Genomic DNA, 19,203 nt, shown 5'->3' with positions numbered 1-19,203 from the left:
TGAGGCGTGAAAAGGCGCAGGCGCGCGCGTGAGGCGCAGAGGCGTGGGAACTATTGTGTGCGCGCAAGGCGCGAGAGTGCGTGACTATACAATGGTTAGCTTCTGAAATTGCAAAGAGATTGACCTTATATGTGCGAATTGCGCTAAGTGCAAAGGTGCGCTCGCAAGGCGCACAGGGGTGGGAAAGCACGCGCGCAAGGCGCGAGAATGTGTGACTACAAACTGGTTAGCTTGTGAAAATGCAAAGAGATTGACCTGTATGTGTTAAGATGCGCAAAACTAGATCTTGCTGACTGCTCCCCTCGCGGTGGGCTCCAGTTGTAGAAACAACAATACAATGAGGAACAAGGATGCTCCTAACTGTATCTATAAAATGTTGTGAGGTCGCGCGTTACCTAGTCTGCTATTCTTGAGGAGACAAGTGCGTTCGACCCTAGGGGAAGCGAGTGCTGCGAAGATCTAGAGGTACGCGCTTCAGCGAAGCGTGAGAAAGCGCAAGTGCGCGCAAGGTACGAAGGCGCGGGAACGCGCGCGCGTATTAGCGCGAAGCGCGGGAAAGCGCGCGCGCGTAAGCGGAAATAAAAGAGACTAAGCTTAAGTGATGATATAAAGCAATATAAGAAAAGATAGATGCAAAGTGTAGACCAATAGACTTCTACTATGTACTGCTAAGTAAATAGTGGGTGATAACTAGTAAGTTCAAGGGAAAAGTAAGGTAAGTAATAGTATGTACTGCTGGCGCTTATATAGCGCGCCTAAGCGCGGTCAAGCGGAGCCGAAGCGCTACCGAGTAGGTATGTAAATATATATATGAGTGAGAATGCATGATAAAAATAAAGGTGGAACTATGCTAATAAAGGAAATGGAAATATACGCACTAGGGAGCTTGGTGGACAGTGGATGGATGCTTCTGGATGGCTGGCGCCATAGGGCGCGCAAGCGCGGGAACGCGCGCGCGCGTATACATCGCGAAGCGCGGGAATGGTGCGCGCATGGCGCGCGTTGCGCGGGAAAGCTGCGCGTCATATAGAGATAGCTGTGGGTAGTGCACAGAGTGACGCTACAAGTTCGTGCTATGTACTTCCTAGTGTAAAGCACCATATCACGCCATGAGAGGCATAATTCTCTACACCGCCGTAGTTGGTACTCTCAGGAGTCTCAAACTGTTCGTCGACACTGTGACTGAGTTGCCACTGGTGACTCGTTGGAGGAATCATGGCTAGAAATTGGGCAGCCTGACTCGAATGGTAGCCTGAACTTAAAAATACGACTGCATACTCTTTAGTAGGATTCCATTCAAGGTCATGATCGAATTGACTTACGACTCCCTTTGAACGAGGCCGCCCCATTGCCTCCATAGAGAGTAATAGGGGCCATTAAACCAGAATAGTCAGATGAGTTAAATTGACCCAGATGATCAAGATAATGCAGCGACTCCATCCGATAGACTGGCGAGTTCTACGCGGCAGTCCAGGTCTAGAAACAAGCAATTAGACTGACATAATGAATCACGTTCCAAAACAGAAGTCTGAGGTAGCAGCCCAAATGTGACCCGAGCTCATCCCTCTATTGGGATTTGTGTGCCAAAGCGGCGGAACCAAAAACAGAAGTTAAGAACCTAAGCCAAGCGAGTGATTTGATGGTTACGTGCGAGTCTAACGCACCTGCTACTCGCCCAAAAAATTTCAGTTGCCTAGAATTGTATGGGACGAACCAATCACCTGTTAGTGTACAGCATTCTATGACCCCCGTCACCTCTAAAAACGCATTGAATTTTCATTGACACACACCGGGATCATGACTCATGCATTCAAAGCACCCGAGCCGCCCGCTTGAAGCCAGGAGACCTGTCTCTATGACTTCCCGGCCATGAGCCATCCAGATGTCTTCAATCATATTTCTGCTGTTCAAGTTGGTGCCCCACCGCTGAACGCTTCCGTCCATCTTCCCGCTCACAACTAGTATCTGTCCGTCCGGTGAAAGTGCTTGTACTATGCAACCTTGCCCGACAGGAAGTCCCGTGTTATATACCAAAAAGGACAGTAATAATAATAATTGACGGGTACTTACTGCTCTGCTTGTTCCTCGCTAGTAGCAGACAACCAGGGTGGGTCTTACGTGCATAGCAAGCACGGATTCCATTGGGCCGTGCAGCGCTGATAGTCGATTCGTAAGGCATGGTAAGTCACACAATTCAGATTATGCTAGCGAACGTGTGAGCATCAGAAGACACGTGACGAAGTGACTCACTGTCAAATATAAAATTCATATTCATAGTCAAGCACCTGAGCTTGTTCCCCATCTTCTAGTAGTGCCGCACTTCCCACCGTGTCACGGTCCGCAATACTAATCTCCATCTCTCCCACTCGAAATCAATTGAACATTTTCAGTACCTTGAACTTAAGAGTCTGTTCGGCCACCAATATTTGCGCCAGTTTACGCAGGTTTAGAATCTATGTTTTGCTTTCATAATCATAGGACCGTGCTGGTCACAGTGTGACCATCAATCAATACTAAGTAGTAGGCATGCCTGTTACCCGTCTACAATCTATCCATCATCGCAACTCTTACAGGATGTCTCGGGGCAGAAAAAGTGCCCGTGGTGGTGCAGAGCTAACGGAAGCGAGAGATCGGTGTGTGTGGACAGAGGCAGATGAAACCATCCTCATCCAGTATGTCACCACCAACCGCTCACAAGGTGGTGATGGTATGAACTTTGATCACACATTTTGGGTTGCTGCTGCCACTGAAATGGAAAAACACCCCTGCTTGGGTGCAAGCAAAACAGCGGCAGCATGTCAATCAAAATGGGGGCGGGTATGTACTACTACTATATCAGCCTTGGTACCCTCACTAATGATCAAATTTCAGCTCCATGGTACATTCAACGTCGTCAACAAAGTGGCCAACGCTTCCGGACTATCTTACAGCATGGAACGCGGAGCTTTGATCACCCCAGAGTCCGAAAACATGTGGACCGACTTTGTGAAGGTAAAGTGATTTCAATTCGCATCAAACTACTACGACAATGCTAATTACTATAAATCAATAGAAAAATCCAAAGGCCAAAGGCCTCTGGGACAAGGGTTGGAAGCACTATGAGGCGCTGAAAGGTCTCATACCTGTCAAGTCAGGTAACAACAACTCGTTCTTTGCCACCATCGCGACACAACCTCCCATCATTCCTTCGCCTTCTTCTAGCAGCGCAGCCACCCCCCTTTCTTTTGATGAGGTCCATATGATGGACCTTGGAGATGCGCTCGATGGGATCGAGTTCCCCAGCTCTGTTTCAGGCGGCCAGCGCGCAACCCCCCTCACCCCAGAGAGCCTCCCTCCATTCGATGCCGCACAGCAACCCTCCCTTGAGTCGGTCTGTGTTAGTGCGCCATCATCAACAGCTTCTGGTAAACGGAAGCTGATTGATGATGATGAAAGTACGCTTGATATCGTTACCCGCCCCCCACATTCAACGAAATCGGGAGACTCGGCGAAGTCTGCACGCCTGACGATGCCTGTGGCCATCCAGCAGATGGGGACCAGTATTGGCGGTCTTAACACAATGTTCAAGCGCGCGGACAATGCTCTTGAGGCCAACACCTCCAACACCTTGGCACGATCAGTAGATCCCATCCCTTTGCGCAGGCAGAAGGCGGTGAAAAAGTTGCAGAGTGAGGGTCTAGAGGACATACAACTACTCAATATCTTGAATAAATTTCAGACCGACATCGCTATCATTGATATTTATCTTGCTATTGAGGTAGATAGTCTTCGGCGGTTGTTTTTAGAGCAGCATTCAAAGTAGTGTTACATGGATTCTTGTCGTGTCATGTTCTCTTGTATTGTACTTGTAGTAGCAAAGCAATATCACTATTTCTATAGATCATAGTCATTGATGAGGATCCAGTCTTAATCTGACAACAATGTCATCATTTGACGGAGATACTTTGGATCATAGTCATCGATGAGGATCTGGTCTTAATCTGACAACAATGTCATCATTTGACGGAGATACTTTGGATCATAGTCATCGATGAGGGTCCGAATGGCTATGGTATTAACGCGACTACAGTACTAGTGGTTCTATGATTGCCTGCTCCCCCCTCTGAATCCTTTCCCTGTTGTAGGCCTCCCACATCTCACTAGCAATCTGGTCACGACGGAGGCTCGCACGAGTGCGTGCATGCTCAGTAGGAGGACCGTTAGCAAGGTTTCCAGTGTCAGTGAGAATGTGCGCATCTAAGACATTACGATAGTCCATCATGTCGTTTGGATCGTGAACTCGAATAACGTTGTGCACGAGACACAAGGCAGGAGGAATGCGCGCTTGAATGTCCATTTTGTACTCTGGTGGGAGGAGAAGGATACGAAATCGGCGCTTGATGACACCAAAAATGCGCTCAACAGCATTTCGAAGCATTGCATGATGCAAATTGAAAAGTTCTTTGCGATTACGAGGCCTATGTAACAATGTGAACATAAGTATGAATGGTACTAGCAGAATGCATCATACAAAGTATTAGCACGACCCCACTCTGCAAGATGATAATGCACGCCCCAAAACGGGACCAGAAGCTCATCACACGAGCCAAAACCAGCGTCCGCAAGATAATACTTTCCCTCAGGGATATTGAAATTGGTAGTACGAGCATCGTGATAGACACGAGCATCTGCAGCTGACCCCTCCCAACCGCTCAACATGTAGGTAAATGAAAGGTTGAATGAACATGCTGCGAGGCAGTTTTGAGAGAAGTTCCCCTTGCGATCCCGAGCGGCATGCCGATCTTCACCAAAAGGATGGCATGCGATGTGTGTACCGTCAATGGCTCCAATAGCGTCAACAAAGAACGGGAAGAACTTCGGGTTTTTCGTGATTTCGGGGGGAGGAGGGCTATCTACATCGGGCAGGCGGACATATGTCGTATATATCGGTGGTGAGGAGAATGCGAAAAGAACCCGTTTAAAATACCTGAAAGAACATAAGCTTGATACCAGGACAGCAACAATATACGTACTTTGATATTGTCTCATTGGACCGCTGGAAGCGTTCACCAAGATGGCGAATCGAGAGACCTGTGACAGACGCATAGAGAAATATAGCAAGCTGCTCTTTGAGCAGTACATGCCTGGAATCTCTGCAACCTGCTTGCCGAAGGAGATTGATGAGCACATAGAAAACATGCTTGTGGACCCCAAGCTTGCATCTGATGCGTTCAGGGTGTCCAGTGAGAAGTTCGGTGACCCATGCAGTCCCCGACAAAGTGGAGGTATGATACGGTTCTTTGTCATAGTAGGTGTTTGAGTAAGCTTCGAGCGCGGTAGTTGTTGCGTTGAGGACTGTAATGACCGTGCGCATAGCATGCATGGCCATCTGCATGATGCATGCCAGATATCTCTTATCACTCTCCTCTGCATCTTGGTCCATCTCCTCTGCCTCCACAAGGTCATATTCGTCCTCGTTAGCGTCCTCGTCGTAATCAGGATCAAGAGGCATTGTATTGATAGTAGGACAAGGCATACGGTAAGCGTTATCGGAGCGTGACATCTTGTTCAAGCTCCGACGATTAGCAAAGCCAGAACCAAATTCTAACTTGCGCAAATAACGCAAATAATGGTGGCCGAACAGACTCTAAATGTTGGCCGTGCAGCCTGCAAGATAATGACAAATGGCTGCGTCCGAATGCGGTTGTTTTTAGACGTCATGTAACGAAGATGGGCTCCTCGAAGTCTTGCATAAGCTTGAAGAAGCAACTGCTAGCCTGGGGGTGACGCAACTTCTAGGAACCAGGGGACTTGTCACTCTTATGCCTGCCCTAGTACCAATATGGAGGGAATTTCAGTCCCGTATGGGCAATTATGAGCCAGTGCATCGATTGGATTTTATTGCTATCCTAGTACCTAATATGGAGAAAATATCAATCTTGTTTTGACATTTAACAAACATCACCTGCAGTTTTTCCAGCTCCGTCGACTGGTTCATAATAACCCCCCGAGGCTGATCGTGACGTTTCTAAATAACATTGAACCATGCAGGCTGTCTGTTTCACTCCTCTCCCAATTCGCTCTATCGGACAGTCGAGTCCTACTCGTGAGATGGACACGTCTTGTCAAAGGCCCATTGTCCTGGGCCAGTCTCCATTTTGTGACACTGAAGTACAACATGATGATATTAGGCAAAAAACCAAGCATTTCAAGACATCATACACTCACCACCGATCATCATCATCCGATGACACCACCAGTAGTAATTCATCGCTTGAAGACGAGCTTCGTGTACTTCCAGAGCCCCCTGCTGGCATCATGCGTAACCTGTCTCGACTTGTGACTTGTGCACAAAGACAGTTCAAGCCTTATGACCCGCGCCAGGGTCATACGCCTAACGCAATAGAGCTCCGTTTTGTTCACAGGTCACTTGGAAAATATGCTGGTGAGACTGATATGAATCTGTCCGACGTCCAAGAGGTATGTTAGCCATGTGTATCGCTTCATAATACTAAACATTATATCAGGGCAAAGAAATATTCGAACGTGGCTTGAGAGGCATGTCGCAAAAGACTATCACTCAGGCTATTGTCGCGAAGCAAGCTACTCACGAATCCATGCACTTGCGTGTGCTGACAACAGCCTGGGAGATCGAGTCAAATTTACAACGCATGAAGCTTCTTGAATGTATTCTCGAGCAAAATGCTCTAGAATATGGCCGCAGCATCGTGGAAGCTTCATATTTCCAAAGACATTTGGTCGGAGGCAACCGGCAGGAACTCGAAGCCAGTGTTGACTTCAATGTTGGCGTGCATAGTCATGATCTTGCGACATTCGCTGTTGCTGACATACAGCTGGACCACATTGAGGGACTTGCGCGGACGTTGTGTCTGCCAGAGGAAGATCCCCCTCAGGTTGTGAAGGGGCAGTCCACCGGCTCCGACCCCTAGGTGATGCGATTATCATATTGATTGTCTTTCCAATGCTGATCGTAATCATCAGGCAGAAAGTATGCTTTGCGTGGACGACGTCCTGTCGATTATTGTAAATATATTACGAATCCGATGTGCCTGACGACCTCCCCCCCCACACACACACCAGCGCCATCATGCAACCAATAAATATTTGACTAACTTGTATGATGTGGACTATGTTGTTATAAATTATTTGATTATTGTTGTGACACCGAATTTCATTGAGGGAAGTCGAGTCGCTTACTACGTCTCGCAGGCGTTCTTAAACTCAAGCATTGTGGGGTCGTTCCTTGGCGTCAGTACCCTTCTCTCTCGTTAGCTCCCTTTTACCAGCAAAGCGAGGGGTTACCAAGCAATCCACTTTCCCGAGCTATCCTTGGCGTGCTCGCCCATCTCTTGACACTCGTGAAAAGAATTAGCAGTGAAAGCACTGGATTGGAGACGGGGAAAGTGCCAAGAATCGGATGTCGAAGGACTTGCATTGAAGTCCAACGAGTGCTATCATGATCTTTCAAAGGGTGTGTTCAAATAATAACATGTACTGGTGACTTAATTATGAGTTATGTAATACTAATATTGCTGCAGGCCAATCTCCGAGTCGGAAGTCATGCATGCACTTGGCCATTGGTCTGGGTGTACACAGACCATCGAAGAACCCTCCTTAGGAAGTCGGGAATTTTCACCTTGAGCTCAGCTATTCCAAAACAGGCTCCAGAAACGGTCGAGAACTCAGAACTTATGTTCACTTCCCGTCACGTGCCACTAGCATCTTTACCAGGTGAGCTTGATCGTTTTTCGATGCATTTTTAGGGCATTGACGCAAACGACTCGTGTTTAAAAGGCGACCTCTACGATGCTGGATTTTTTCACCTTCTTCCACTTTCAGTGCCATTTTCACGCGTTGCCAGTTCTCCCGGAGGCGCCGGTCGCGGATCTGAAGTGTTGTTGTGACTGGGTACTAGTATGTCCGTGGGATCCGAGAACCGCTCGGGCAACCATGGGCCTCCGGAGGTTTCCTTGTCTCTCCCAACTTCTCCTCATGCCAGGGCGAAACGAAGAATCGCTACCTTGATGGATGAGGTCGAAGTTTTGAAGCAGGATAAGGCAACAAAACAAAGGTTTGAGCTCTCTCAAATTCTCAAAGCGAAATTAACCTCCCATAGGAAAACAACTTATTACGTCTCGCAGGGAAGAGCAATCCGCCGTATGGTTGTTCTCTATACTCCTATAGAGGACCTGATTGCCGAAAATGATCGGCGCTGCGAACATACAGATGGAGACGCCAATATCGAGTAAGTACCTGTCTCCGCTGATCATAATTGTACTTCATTCAACAAATCGGCACAGACAAGATCGCCTTCAACGTGGTTACATTGAACTTACCAAGGCTCTACCATGGATTCATGAGAAGCTGGCAAGTTTTGAACACGAGGAGTCAGAAGAGATGTTGAGAAAGGTTCTTCCGAACCGTTTTCGTCGCGCTACTTACTCATGTCCATGATTTAGCTCAAGCGTGGTGCGGACACGGCTCGTGGAGACGATACGGGTACTCTCAAAGAGCTCGTTGCCTCATGGGTGAATAACGATTGTCGTCCGACTCCGCTCATCAGGACCACCGACAAGCACCGTCGCAGTTTCGTGAGCGACACGTGTGGTAAACTGCTCTGCCCAGCGGAATGGCAGTGGGACGACCCAGTGTGAGTAATGGTCTTCTGTCACTGTATAATGCTGATATTTTGCGCAGAATCAGGGCTGGTATCCGCAACCATACAGCTGCTTTTATTGTGTCTGAGAATTCGTGGCCGTTGTTCATGTATCAAGATTACGATGCTGACGTCAAGAATCTGGAGCGCGGGCTCATGAAGTCGAAGCTGTTAATTATGGTGAGTGGCCTGACTTTTCCAACCAATTTATCACACATCGCATCGCAGGCATTTAAAGCGATCTTTACTTCTCCCTCATCTGCCAATGAAGTCGATGGCGAAGGCGATGGCGCCGATATCATTGAGAACCACCAACGCGCCCAGCGGCAATCAGATCAAACGAAAGTCAAGACCTGTGTCGCCTCGATTATAGGCATGCGGAAGGTAACTCCTCGTGCGATCGCATATACAGCTTGCCAGGTGAGTATTGATGTTTCCCTCTGACTAGTACGAAGTTGACACTGAATTTAAAGATTCGGTTTGCTCTTTCTAACATCACCTCCTGGCGCACCGTCGATGGAGATTTTGATTATCAGATATACTGGAGCAATATTGTAGACTTCTTTGAGAATGCCCCGGGTCCAGCTGCACGAGGAAGGGTGAACGAACTTCTTGAGTGGTGGACCAGGTGGGTAATGACTAGCTCGGCTGGACTGCTGCTAACTCGCTGAGGCCATGTGCAGAAAGGTTTTCGGGAAGAACCACCGACAGGATTTGACGCCAGATGTCGTTTTGCGAATGTCTGTCAGTGCTCTTGCTACTCAGAGGCAGGAGAAGGAGGATGCTGTATTTGACTCTGATTAGGTTGCTTGAGCTCATGTCCACTTTCCTTTAATTGTGATACGATTCCTTATTAAATAGTAGTATTAATCAAGTGAAATAAACTTGTTCCTGCACATCTGCAATCGTTGTCCCTAGCATAATTTGAATTTATATCCTTGAATATCGGAAATTCTGTAATGATCGGATTAGTACGGACAAATTTGTCAGCGCGTCAGCCTGAGTGATCTGAGACTCGATCCATTGTTTACTTTAACATATCTCATCAGGGACCCTGCATTTTCTAGTGTTCGTGCCCATAGGACTGATGAAGCTTGACAGGATGAATTCAAGAGATACAGCAAGACCATGGCAACCTCTGTATTTTCCGATATTCATGGTGGGTTCTGCGTTATCTGATGTTCGGGCCCTTAGTGACATTTTCTAGTCTTCACGCTCATAACGCAATTTAGCCTGCAGTTGGTACATTTGCCCGCTTGTGTCTGTCAGGCTGAATTCAGGAAATACAGTCACGATGTGGTGGGTTCTGCGTTATCTGATGTTCGGGCCCTTAGTGACATTTTTTAGTCTCCACGCTCATAACACAATTCAGCCTGCAGTTGGTACATTTTCCCGCTTGCGTCTGTCAGGCTGAATTCAGGAAATACAGTCACGATGTGGTGGGTTCTGCGTTATCTGATGTTCGGGCCCTTAGTGACATTTTCTAGTCTTCACGCTCATAACACAATTTAGCCTGCAGTTGGTACATTTGCCCACTTGTGTCTGTCAGGCTGAATTCAAGAAATACAGTCACAATGTGGTGGGTTCTGCGTTATCTGAACTTCGTGCCATTGTCATCATTCTCTAGTTTTCACGCTCATAGCACAATTCAGTCTGCGGTTGGTGGATTCACCCGCTTGTGTTTGACAGGCTGAATCCAGGAAATTAGGCTATGCTTTGGTGGGGTTCGCACTATTGCTTGTTGAATGGTAAGTGAGATATTGTGCCGGCTCATAGCCCACTGCTGTTAAATTGGTCAAAATTTAAAGGGGATATAATTTGTTTTGTCGTTCGTGTCACTAAAACATACCTTTTCGTCTCCTCAAACACTAAGGATCCTGTTGTCAGGATCAAGTTCATGAATGATTGGAGTCCCCCCAATTGATTGAATATACAATGTCAGTTGATCAACGTCGGAATATTATTCACATTTGCCAATGCTGACCATAATGCACCGACTTGCTCCATAAAGGTCATTTGCCGATTACGTGCCATGACGTTGGTTCCTGAAGGCTTCGCCAGAGGAAGATTTCTCTCGAAGTGTTTTGAGTCCGGCACCAAGTTGTTAGTCTTCAGCTGCATGCTGACATTTGATATCATTCTTATCTGTTCACCGATTTACTAATGTGCAACTCGGTGTCCATCAAGAAATAAAATTTACTGTAACATACTTTGTAATATTATTTGTCCCTCATGTGATGTATTGCTGTGAGCGACGGCTGGCAAATAAAAATGCCATACGCACGACTCTACCGCCACTATCCCGTTGCAACATAAGCTTACACTTTGAACCCTCGGACAAGTCACATGCAGGTCATGGTCATTCTTAGCTAGTAACAAAATAATATTTGGGGACCGAACGCTATGTATCTGCATTACTATGAACATCACCAGCATATCTTTCACCTTCATACATCACAATCTCCTTCTTGTTCCCTTTTAACCTCGGTCTGTATTCAACTTCATGAACATGCACCGATTCGTTTTTTCTTAGATCCATCCTAGTGGAAACGCCTACTCAGCAAATAATGCTACTTCGCTGGTGTGCCTTTAAATCGGTCTTTTCTCGACAATGCCAAACATTTACATGTGAGAGCGGTCAGCAGATTTACGTAGAATGTTGTGATGCTCCAAAATATATTGCTTTAAATAGCTTTGTCATCTGTTCACCGATTCACTGATGTATGGCTTTATCGTCCATGACACATCAATGATATTGACATTATCTAAAACGTTGGAGTACAACCCTTGTCTGTGAGTACTCTCGTTCTCAAAGTAATATTCTTTCGCACATGACTTTCTTCAGTGCTCTGCTGTATACATGCTTGAGCTATGTTTTTGATTATAGTGGATCTTGCTCGCATTCTTGCACACTTTTCTTCAAAATTTTGACATCTGATGTTATCCAACAGGATTCGGCATGATACAGCATGATAGTGTCCACAAGTCACAACCAGTAGCACCGAACAAATGAGCATACGCCATTGGGGCAGCAAGAGTGGCTCCCAGGTAACACCACTCGAATCATATACTACGGCCGCGCCTAACGACTTGGAACTGCGACGATGCAGGAGTAGATCGGATTTATTCAATGGAATGCAGAGTGTGGCACTAGTACAGTACAGAATAAGAAAGTATGATGCAGAAATAAGTAAACAACAGGAGAGCGAAGGAATGAAAACAACTAGAAATACAGCAAATGGAATAATATAGCGAATCGAGTGTGGACAAATACAATCTGCTGTTCTAACGGAATCTTCTTGCGCAACGATCTCACAGCCTTGTGCAGCGCTACCGCAGCCCCTGTGCAGTCCAATCTTTTTGAATCACCAATTAACTTGCGGTAAAAAGCAGACACGACCTGACGTGCAACCTCGTCGTCAACAGACCACATGGAACCGATCACACTGCGAAATCCACAGAATTGCATGGCTGCAGCAAGATGGATCGACTCATCCGGGCTCTTTTTATCGCCAACGGTAGTGTGGCAGGCCGATAAGAATGCGAATTGCGGGTTCTGCGAGTTGGATCGGATGATATGCTTGATCATTAAAGGCCCGTCGCGCATAGCGAAGGAAGAATCGAACGGCTGCGTCCGATTCGGCATTCCATGGCAGGCAAGATGGAGCCATTGATTACGGTCGAGTGCATCGAGTGCACCCTCGACTGTTGCATTGCCATCCTTGAGGGATGTGAAGGAGATGACGGGAGTAACGTGGCGAGCGACGACGGCTAGCTCAGGAGCGACACATTTGAGCTCCTTCCCTTCAACCGGGTTGCCTTGACCGATGGCAACGAAATGTTGCGAGGACGCATCTGGAGAAACCTGCTGTCTTGCACGAACGAGAGTCGCCAAAGTGGGGGTGTAAGAGGAGATGTAAATGTCAGACAAATTGTCTCTCCCCTTCTCGTATGATCCCACTGCATGGAGGGGAAGCAGCGTGAACTCAGCAGTGGGACACCACCAGATACGTGACCCAGGGCGAACTTCAGACTTCTTGAGAGCTTGGACTACGGGGTCAACGACAGCATTCCAAAGCTTGCGAAGGATACCGACAAGCGTAAGTTGATAATCAGAAGAACCAAACTGCTCTGCGAGTGATTGGAACTCTGAGGAGAATTCAGACAATTCTGCTTCTTTAATGTCAAGCGGAACATGGACAGGATCTCCCGCGCTATGGATGATCAAGGCGTCGCAGCTGCGCTGACCAGCATTGACGATTATCACTGGGCCATCTTCGGCCGCCTTCTGGAGGTCAGAAAACAGTGGAGGTAGGAAAAAACGCGAAAAGTCGGGGAGCAGGCGAACGCGCGAGACAACTTCATCCCATTGTATTGTCAGTTGTCGGATTTGCGGAGACTGGTCTTCAGACTGATCGAACGCGTTACGAAGGAGAAAACTCAACCGTTTGAACTCTTCTGCCAAGACCATGCCGGCGTCACCTGAAACAGAAAGCTCATCGAGTGATGTGCTGAAGCGTGCCAACTGGGTCCAGAACACTGCACGACCTTGCTCCACCAACTCCACCACAGTCGTCAACGCACCACGACGAACACTGCATGAAAAAGCATCCGTAGCGAGAGAAGAGACAGCCCTTCTGATAACGTCGAAGTGATGCGAAGAAGACGACAGGAGAGCAACTTGCTGATCTAAGGATTTCAGTGCAACATTATAAGCAAGCAATGCAGATGGGTGATTGAAGATGTCGGCGGAGGCAGCCCATGACTTGGCAGCATTAAGATGTGTGCGAGAGACTGCATGCGATAGGGAGGAGAGTTGAGAATACACGCTGAATGCTTCTTCAAGGTCAGACATCATGCCCCGCTGCTGGAATCTGTCTCCAAGGCTGATTGCAAGATTGTTCAGAGACATGGATCGATCTGAATGACCGGAGGGACGGAGGAGTAATGCAGCGCGATGGAGCTCGATGGCCTCATCAAGGTCAGACATCATGCCCCGCTGCTGGAATCTGTCTCCAAGGCTGGCAGCAAGATTGTTCAGAGACATGGATCGATCTGAATGACCGGAGGGACGGAGGAGTAATGCAGCGCGATGGTGCTCGATGGCCTCATCAAGGTCAGACATCATGCCCCGCTGCTGGAATCTGTCTCCAAGGCTGGCAGCAAGATTGTTCAGAGACATGGATCGATCTGAATGACCGGAGGGACGGAGGAGTAATGCAGCGCGATGGAGCTCGATGGCCTCATCAAGGTCAGACATCATGCCCCGCTGCTGGAATCTGTCTCCAAGGCTGGCAGCAAGATTGTTCAGAGACATGGATCGATCTGAATGACCGGAGGGACGGAGGAGTAATGCAGCGCGATGGTGCTCGATGGCCTCATCAAGGTCAGACATCATGCCCCGCTGCTGGAATCTGTCTCCAAGGCTGGCAGCAAGATTGTTCAGAGACATGGATCGATCTGAATGACCGGAGGGACGGAGGAGTAATGCAGCGCGATGGAGCTCGATGGCCTCATCAAGGTCAGACATCATGCCCCGCTGCTGGAATCTGTCTCCAAGGCTGGCAGCAAGATTGTTCAGAGACATGGATCGATCTGAATGACCGGAGGGACGGAGGAGTAATGCAGCGCGATGGTGCTCGATGGCCTCATCAAGGTCAGACATCATGCCCCGCTGCTGGAATCTGTCTCCAAGGCTGGCAGCAAGATTGTTCAGAGACATGGATCGATCTGAATGACCGGAGGGACGGAGGAGTAATGCAGCGCGATGGAGCTCGATGGCCTCATCAAGGTCAGACATCATGCCCCGCTGCTGGAATCTGTCTCCAAGGCTGGCAGCAAGATTGTTCAGAGACATGGATCGATCTGAATGACCGGAGGGACGGAGGAGTAATGCAGCGCGATGGAGCTCGATGGCCTCATCAAGGTCAGACATCATGCCCCGCTGCTGGAATCTGTGTCGAAGGCTGGCAGCAAGATTGTTCAGCGAGTCGGATCGAAGTAAATGACCGGGGGGACAGAGGAGTAATGCAGCGCGAAGGAGCTCGATGGCCTCATCAAGGTCAGACATCATGCCCCGCTGCTGGAATCTGTGTCGAAGGCTGATTGCAAGATTGTTCAGAGACATGGATCGATCTGAATGACCGGAGGGACGGAGGAGTAATGCAGCGCGATGGTGCTCGATGGCCTCATCAAGGTCAGACATCATGCCCCGCTGCTGGAATCTGTGTCGAAGGCTGGCAGCAAGATTGTTCAGAGACATGGATCGATCTGAATGACCGGAGGGACGGAGGAGTAATGCAGCGCGATGGAGCTCGATGGCCTCATCAAGGTCAGTCATCATGCCCCGCTGCTGGAATCTGTGTCGAAGGCTTTTTGCAAGACTGTTCAGAGAGTTGGATCGAAGTAAATGACCGGGGGGACGGCGGAGTAATGCAGCCCGGTGGTGCCTGATGGCCTTATCAAGATCAGACATGATGTCCCGCTGCTGGAATCTGTCTCCAAGGCTGGCAGCAAGATTATTCAGAAACAGCGATTGATCTGGATGACCGGGGGGACGGAGGAGTAATGCAAATCAATATTCTCCGTTAGTGAATCCAAGATCACCACTGCTATCTCACTGTGAAAGGTGTTGCATGAGCGCAAAATGGAGGGTGATCGCAGTCGATACACACCTAGGGAGCTGAAACTGCAGTACTTGACCACCGAAGGCCTGCCAGTGCAAGGGGAATGATATGGCGAGTGCTCAGCGATCCCTAGAATTTAAAGGCGACCTGCAAGGCCAAGGTGAGGCTGAGGCTCTGTTAGATAACTACACGAGGCTGGTGCGTTGCAGCCTGTAAAGTACATATGCAAGTTGCAAGTGGGATTGAAACCGCACTACAGCCGCGCATCGGGTCAAAATCCCATACAAAAGAGCACGAGGGTATAGACATGATGAGTTCACTGGCCTTCAATTACATACTACTAGTATGTCTTCGAAAATATCGCAGGCATGTTTTAACATTAGTTTACTTCAAGCACGGGCCCTTGTCACACTGCGGGCAAAGTCGAAAAGGTAAGGCCGTTCAGATGAAGATCAAACGGGGTGGGAATGTAATACAACATATGGATAGGTGGCGCAGTAGATGCGGCGCAGAAATTTTAAAAGGGAGAGGAATCCTCGACGACGACAAAGTGTAAAATATCAAGGTTAACACTATCCCACTAGTTTGAGACCATTTATTTTAGATTCTAAATCATATAGGAAGGCTTGCCATTCTTCGTCTGAACTCAAAGACGTGACGCCACGGGTCGGGATCCCAATTGATGCGCAAAATGTTAAATCACTGCAAGATCATTGAAACCCAATCCGGACGGCCGTGATTTTATGTGGCAAACACATTGTAGCTCCTCTATACACGCAATCTCAATTTTAAACCATGTCCGCATGTATGGCCAGCTCATGGCCAGCTCGATTTTTAACACTTTGTTCGTCAGGCAACGGGGTTAGGGATATACATGGGATGTAAAACTTTCGTTCCAAGGTCGCCACTGCAGCCGCAGAATACTGATGTCACATTTCCTCAGACTTTGTGTTTTATAGTTCGGGCTTCTCTTTTTCTCGTTTGCCCGCTCATGTGATTCGAATGAATATTCGCTGCTCTGGCGCTGCAGCGCAGCTCAGCGTCAGCGTCAGCGCTCATATCAACTCGCCATCAGCACTATCAGCTCGCCACAATAGCGCCGTTCACAGTAAAATCGCCTCTGATACAGGAAACTTACAAAGCGCCTCGATGACATTATCCAGGAGTCTTCAGCACTCAAGTCACATCTCGTTCAGCAACTCAAAAATCTCAGCAACGCAGTTCCCGAGCTAGTCAACTTTGATATCTCTGTTAGTGTTTTCGCTCCCCTTTCTGAGGAAGACTACTTATTTGTATAACTGTAGCTCGCCCAACAAGTAATTCCACACCTTAGCGACGCCCGTAGTGCCAAGGCTCCGTTTCAGCTTGCAACAGTGTTGTCGTACGCCAGGCAGACTGCAACGTCCACTGTCGCCAAGGACATGAAACCTGGGACCTCCTGCTTCGAGGCGGTTGGTGAAGCTATTGCCCAGTTATCAGCGGAGTGCAACAAGTTACTCCCTTTGGCAATGGAACCTGAGAACGTGTTCAAGAGTAGGCTTCTTTTAGCTTTGATATTCGTCAAATATCATGCTAACGATGGCCAAGTCTCTGGCACACCACCGTGGGTCCTACGAATTGAGGAGATCAGAGCCAGAATGACTACCAATGTCGAAGCCGAGCAGAAAGCCGCACAGCTGCAGGAGGAAATACAAGGACTTTCACGGAGTCTCAAGACGAAAGACCAAGTGATACAGAAGTCAGAGGTGAAGATCGAGCACATGGAACGGCGCATGGAAGCAGTCAAGGAGCAAGTGGATACCATTGGAGATCTTGACATCGAGCTCTCGAAAGCGCGCAAGCAGGAACATGCATACAAAGAGGCAATGGAACAACTTTAGGCAGACCTGGATATGTTCGAGCAAGATAATGCGAAACTGAAGGCGTTGGTTGCGGGTTCGGAGCGACAAGGTATGTTTCTTTATATTGGGGTCAATTGCACGGTCTGATAACTTGCCGTGTCCAGCTGCTAGCACACAACCTGTCGATTCAGAGAATGTCCCCATGGAGGGTAATGTGGAGACACCGCACCTTCTGGAGCAGGTCCGTGCAGGTCTAGACCCATCTCATCATCGTTGTTCTGACTCTCACATAGATCAAGGCTCTTCGTGGCACCGTCCGCTTCTTGCGCACAGAAAACTCGTATCTCAAGGGACAGGACCTACTCAAGGAAATACAAGCACTACCACATCTCCCAGAACATATCAGTCGCGTACGTACACCTCCGCTGGACCCCTCAGGACAATCCGACACAGATGAATCCGATACAGAGCTTCCGCCCGCTCCTCCTACCATTCGCTCGCTCGCCACAGAAACTAAGGTTCTCTACCGGGACATCATCAAATTCTCTTCATCGCCTCGTGTTGTTGATCTATCCGCTCTTCATGCAAAGAGAGCAGAAAGTGATTGTAAAGGTGGGAAGATGTGGATGCGGAGGAAGGATAGCCCTGCTCAGCAAGTCCTTGATCGGAAAATAGAGGCCGAGAGACTTAGCAGACGCATCAGAAGCCTATTGGATCGTGCAAATGCGCTATGAGGGGTTTCATTAATATCTCCAGTGATTGTATTAACTAAATACATAGTTCACACTCGCTCGTTCTATCTCTAGTAATGATCATTTCCCCCGACTAGGGATACAGGTTGAGCCACTCCTCTATGTGCCGCAGTTAGAGTACAGAGAAATCCAACAAACGACTACAAATCATTCAGATTCATTCTAGATCCCATGAAGCTAACTCCCTCTGCTTCGTTTTTATGTACAATCCCAGAGTATCCCTTCGTGCCAAGAGGTAGTCGTGGATCGCGTCGGTTAGCTCTGCAAGGTCTCAATGTCGTCAAGGAAGTTCTATTCAAAGACTGTCAATACATACCCTATCGAGCGAGAGCACAACTCGACACCGCTCTTTCAAACCCTCGATGTCGATGGAGCAACTTGCAAAATGACTTATGATATCAGTGCTTGATACAACAAGTTCCTCCGGCTCAAGGTCATCGATGCATAGTCGAGCATCTAATGCATGGAAGATGCGATATGGATCCAGAGGAATCTGGGCGGCGTCCAGCTCTCTATAGAGCTTGACAACAAAGAAGGTTTCTGAGAATGTTGATCGTCCAAGTCCAGGATGACTGTGCACCAAGATCTTCTGTATTTGAGCGGCACGAGCAAGTGAGCCTGACCCTAATGCTGTTGCACGTAAAAGAATTTGGCTATTTCCAACATGGCGCCATGCAGGGGTAAAGTTGTCTCCATGAAGCTTGATCGCTCGTTTAGTTTCAGCTCTTGGTTCCACGTGGACACAGTGAGCACCCTCCAGAGGCTGGTCATATGGCTGATAGAAAATCCCGTCACTTATCCGGTTAAGGCAGGATATGAGGCTTGCATATTGACTGGCAGGAAGTGTAACAACCTTGCCTTTCCTCGCCACTGGAAAGCATTCATCTGTGCTCCCAGCCATTGCCTGTAGGTCATGGCGCAAAGTTCCTCTGAAGTCTGTACCGAAATACTCCTGGGCTATTGATCGATAGTCTTGGATAGCCTCAGGTAGTTCGTCGTGTAAGAGCAACGCTCTGAGGTTGCTCCCTCTGCAAAACGACTTCATAAAAGAGAGTTCGACCTGTCCGCCTGCATGACGTAGTCAGTGGTGCTGATGAGGCAGCACCATATGCGGGTAAGGATGATGTGCTTGTACTTACCAAGCTGGCGATTTGTTCTCGTTTTCTGGATCATCCCATTAAATCGTTCAAATGGAAATGCCCACCAAGCGTGTACTGGTCCAAATGAGCGCAGACACTCCGCCAAGTGCTGTGTAGCATGATTGTTGTTGGTCTTCACTGCCGCTGGCCCGAAAAGCTGGATGGCGGTCGTCAGATAGTAAGCATAAT

The 19,203-nt window shown here is 48.2% G+C and overlaps 4 protein-coding genes across 4 annotated transcripts; 2 read left to right on the top strand and 2 right to left on the bottom strand.

The window, feature by feature from the left end:
• Positions 1 to 8,024: 8,024 nt before the first annotated feature.
• Positions 8,025 to 9,460, top strand: F5891DRAFT_965582 (uncharacterized protein; the record flags this gene model as incomplete). The annotated part of the gene is made up of 7 exons (XM_041376177.1): positions 8,025 to 8,245; positions 8,301 to 8,409; positions 8,460 to 8,650; positions 8,698 to 8,836; positions 8,885 to 9,013; positions 9,130 to 9,284; positions 9,340 to 9,460. 7 exons carry the CDS (start codon positions 8,025 to 8,027, stop codon positions 9,458 to 9,460), a joined length of 1,065 nt encoding a protein of 354 aa, XP_041217395.1.
• A 2,301-nt stretch (positions 9,461 to 11,761) lies between these two features.
• F5891DRAFT_1215716 (TPR-like protein) lies at positions 11,762 to 15,227 on the bottom strand (the record flags this gene model as incomplete). The annotated part of the gene is made up of 1 exon (XM_041369303.1): positions 11,762 to 15,227. A coding segment is annotated over one exon (3,348 nt), but the record flags the coding sequence as incomplete, so codon positions are not given.
• A 1,633-nt stretch (positions 15,228 to 16,860) lies between these two features.
• F5891DRAFT_1215700 (uncharacterized protein) lies at positions 16,861 to 17,875 on the top strand (the record flags this gene model as incomplete). The annotated part of the gene is made up of 3 exons (XM_041369302.1): positions 16,861 to 16,885; positions 17,288 to 17,364; positions 17,417 to 17,875. The coding sequence occupies 3 exons, from the start codon at positions 16,861 to 16,863 to the stop codon at positions 17,855 to 17,857; spliced, it is 543 nt and encodes a 180-aa protein (XP_041217393.1). The 3' UTR covers positions 17,858 to 17,875.
• Positions 17,876 to 18,130: 255 nt separating this feature from the next.
• F5891DRAFT_987455 (uncharacterized protein) lies at positions 18,131 to 18,920 on the bottom strand (the record flags this gene model as incomplete). Its single annotated transcript, XM_041377907.1, has 2 exons — positions 18,131 to 18,166; positions 18,192 to 18,920. The coding sequence occupies 2 exons, from the start codon at positions 18,918 to 18,920 to the stop codon at positions 18,131 to 18,133; spliced, it is 765 nt and encodes a 254-aa protein (XP_041217392.1).
• Positions 18,921 to 19,203: the final 283 nt, after the last annotated feature.

Source organism: Suillus fuscotomentosus, assembly GCF_016647785.1.
Source record: "Suillus fuscotomentosus strain FC203 chromosome Unknown F5891scaffold_162, whole genome shotgun sequence".
NCBI classification, from domain to species: domain Eukaryota; kingdom Fungi; phylum Basidiomycota; class Agaricomycetes; order Boletales; family Suillaceae; genus Suillus; species Suillus fuscotomentosus.
This window is presented reverse-complemented; position numbering and strand designations above follow the sequence as displayed.